Source organism: Brachyhypopomus gauderio, chromosome 21, assembly GCF_052324685.1.
Source record: "Brachyhypopomus gauderio isolate BG-103 chromosome 21, BGAUD_0.2, whole genome shotgun sequence".
Classification (NCBI taxonomy): domain Eukaryota; kingdom Metazoa; phylum Chordata; class Actinopteri; order Gymnotiformes; family Hypopomidae; genus Brachyhypopomus; species Brachyhypopomus gauderio.
This window is the reverse complement of record NC_135231.1, coordinates 10,657,637-10,659,572: the sequence shown is the minus strand read 5'-3', so window position 1 is coordinate 10,659,572 and position 1,936 is coordinate 10,657,637. Positions and strand designations below refer to the sequence as shown.

At 55.9% G+C, this 1,936-nt stretch overlaps 1 protein-coding gene across 1 annotated transcript in view; it reads left to right on the top strand.

Moving 5' to 3' along the window:
• plxna1a (plexin A1a) overlaps positions 1-1,936 on the top strand; it is a 144,744-nt gene that overhangs the window by 62,927 nt on the left and 79,881 nt on the right. The window contains exons 15-16 of the mRNA XM_076984675.1: positions 607-1,268; positions 1,376-1,499. Of these exons, the coding sequence (XP_076840790.1) occupies positions 607-1,268; positions 1,376-1,499 (786 nt within the window). The remainder of the gene's footprint in view (positions 1-606; positions 1,269-1,375; positions 1,500-1,936) is intronic.

The window sequence follows — 1,936 nt, the reverse complement described above, 5'->3', positions numbered from 1 at the left end:
CACGCTGTAGGGTCACGCTGTAGGGTCACGGTGTAGGGTCACGCTGTAGGGTCACGGTGTACGGTCACGGTGTAGGGTTATGGCTGGAATCCCAGCACGTCATCTCCCTTCCCCTGCTCACTGACCCTCCATCTCTCTCTCTCTCTCTCTCTCTCTCTCTCTCTCTCTCCCTCTCTCTCTCTCCCTCTCTCTCTCTCTCTCTCTCTCTCTCTCTCTCCCTCTCTCTCTCTCTCTCTCTCTCTTCCTACTTATTTGTGTGGAGTTGTCCTCCTCCATGTGTTTTCTCCCAGTCCTCCTCTCTTCCTTCTTTCCCCTCCTCTCTCCTCTCCTCTATCACTTCTCTCTACTCTCCTCATCCCAGTTGGCAGTCTGCCAGAAACACCCCCCCCCCCATTTCTCCTTCCTCAGACGGATCAGACGCTGCAATGATGTAGCTGTGATTTAATGGATCACTCCTCATTGCTGACAGCAGATGGAGACTAGCCAGCCCACATCCCGCACTAACGTCTCGGGGACAGACGTTGGATGTAGCTTGAGTGTCATGGTCTTGTGAAGTGTGGGCGGAGCTTGACAGATGCTGACCCGCAGCCTAATTGGCCCACTTAGCAGAGGCGGGGTTACAGCAGGAAGTCCACGCGTGTCTCCTCCGGGTCTCTCTCTGTGTCCACGCGTGTCTCCTCCAGGACTCCCTCTGTGTCCACACGTGTCTCCTACGGGACTCACTCTGTGTCCACGCGTGTTTCCTCCGGGACTCACTCTGTGTCCATGCGTGTCTCCTCCGGGACTCACTCTGTGTCCATGCGTGTCTCCTCCGGGACTCACTCTGTGTCCACGCGTGTCTCCTCTGGGGCTCCCTCTGTGTCCACGCGTGTCTCCTCCGGGACTCTCTCTGTGTCCACGCTTGGACATTCTGCTAACTGTCATAACGAGGCCTCAGGGTCCAGGGGTCATCTCTCAGGGTTCAGGGGTCATCTTTCAGGGTTCAGGGGTCATCTTTCAAGTTCCAGGGGTCATTTCAGGTCATCTTCCAGTGCCCTGGGCACCCCTCTCTCTCTCATCCTGTCTCTCTCTCACCCTGTCTCTTTCACCACATCTCTCTCACCCCTGTCTCTCTCTCACCCTGTCTCCCTCTCACCCCTGTCTCTCTCACCCTGTCTCTGTCCCCAGGTGAGCAGTGTTCCGGTGGAAAGCTGTGATCAGTACAGCAGCTGTAACGAGTGTCTGGGATCGGGAGACCCCCACTGTGGCTGGTGTGTCCTGCACAATGTGTGAGTACCTCATAGCACCGTTTCACGTGTAGTTGGCGTGTAGTTGCCGCAGATGGCGTTCGGGGCGTCTCCATGCCGTGTTTGATGGGCGGTGCTTCCTCTCGCAGCTGCTCACGTAAGGACCGGTGCGAAAGGGCAGAGGAACCCCAGCGCTTTGCGTCTCGGGTGGAGCAGTGTGTCAGACTCACGGTCCAACCCAACAACATCTCCGTCACCACGTCTGAAGTTCAGGTCAGTCGGTGGGGGTGGGGTCTGTGTGTGAGTGTGTGTGAGCGTGCGTCAGTTTGAGTGTGTGTGAGTGTGCATCATTATGAGCACGTGTGTGTGTGTGTGTGTGTGTGTGCGTGTGTGTGTGTGTGTTAGCGTGTGTGTGAGAGCATGTGTGTGTGAGCGTGTGTGTGTGAGCGTGTGTATATGTGAGTCTGTGTGTGTATGTGAGTGTGTGTGCATGTGAGTGTGTGAGCGTGTGTGTGTGTGAGCGTGTGTGTGTGAGCGTGTGTGTATGTGAGTGTGTGTGTGTATGTGAGTGTGTGTGAGTGTGTGTGCGTGTGTGTGAGTGTGAGTGTGTGTGTGTGTGTGAGCGTGTGTGTGTGAGCGTGTGTGTGTGAGCGTGTGTGTGTGAGCGTGTGTGTATGTGAGCGTGTGTATGTGAGCGTGTGTGTGTGAGT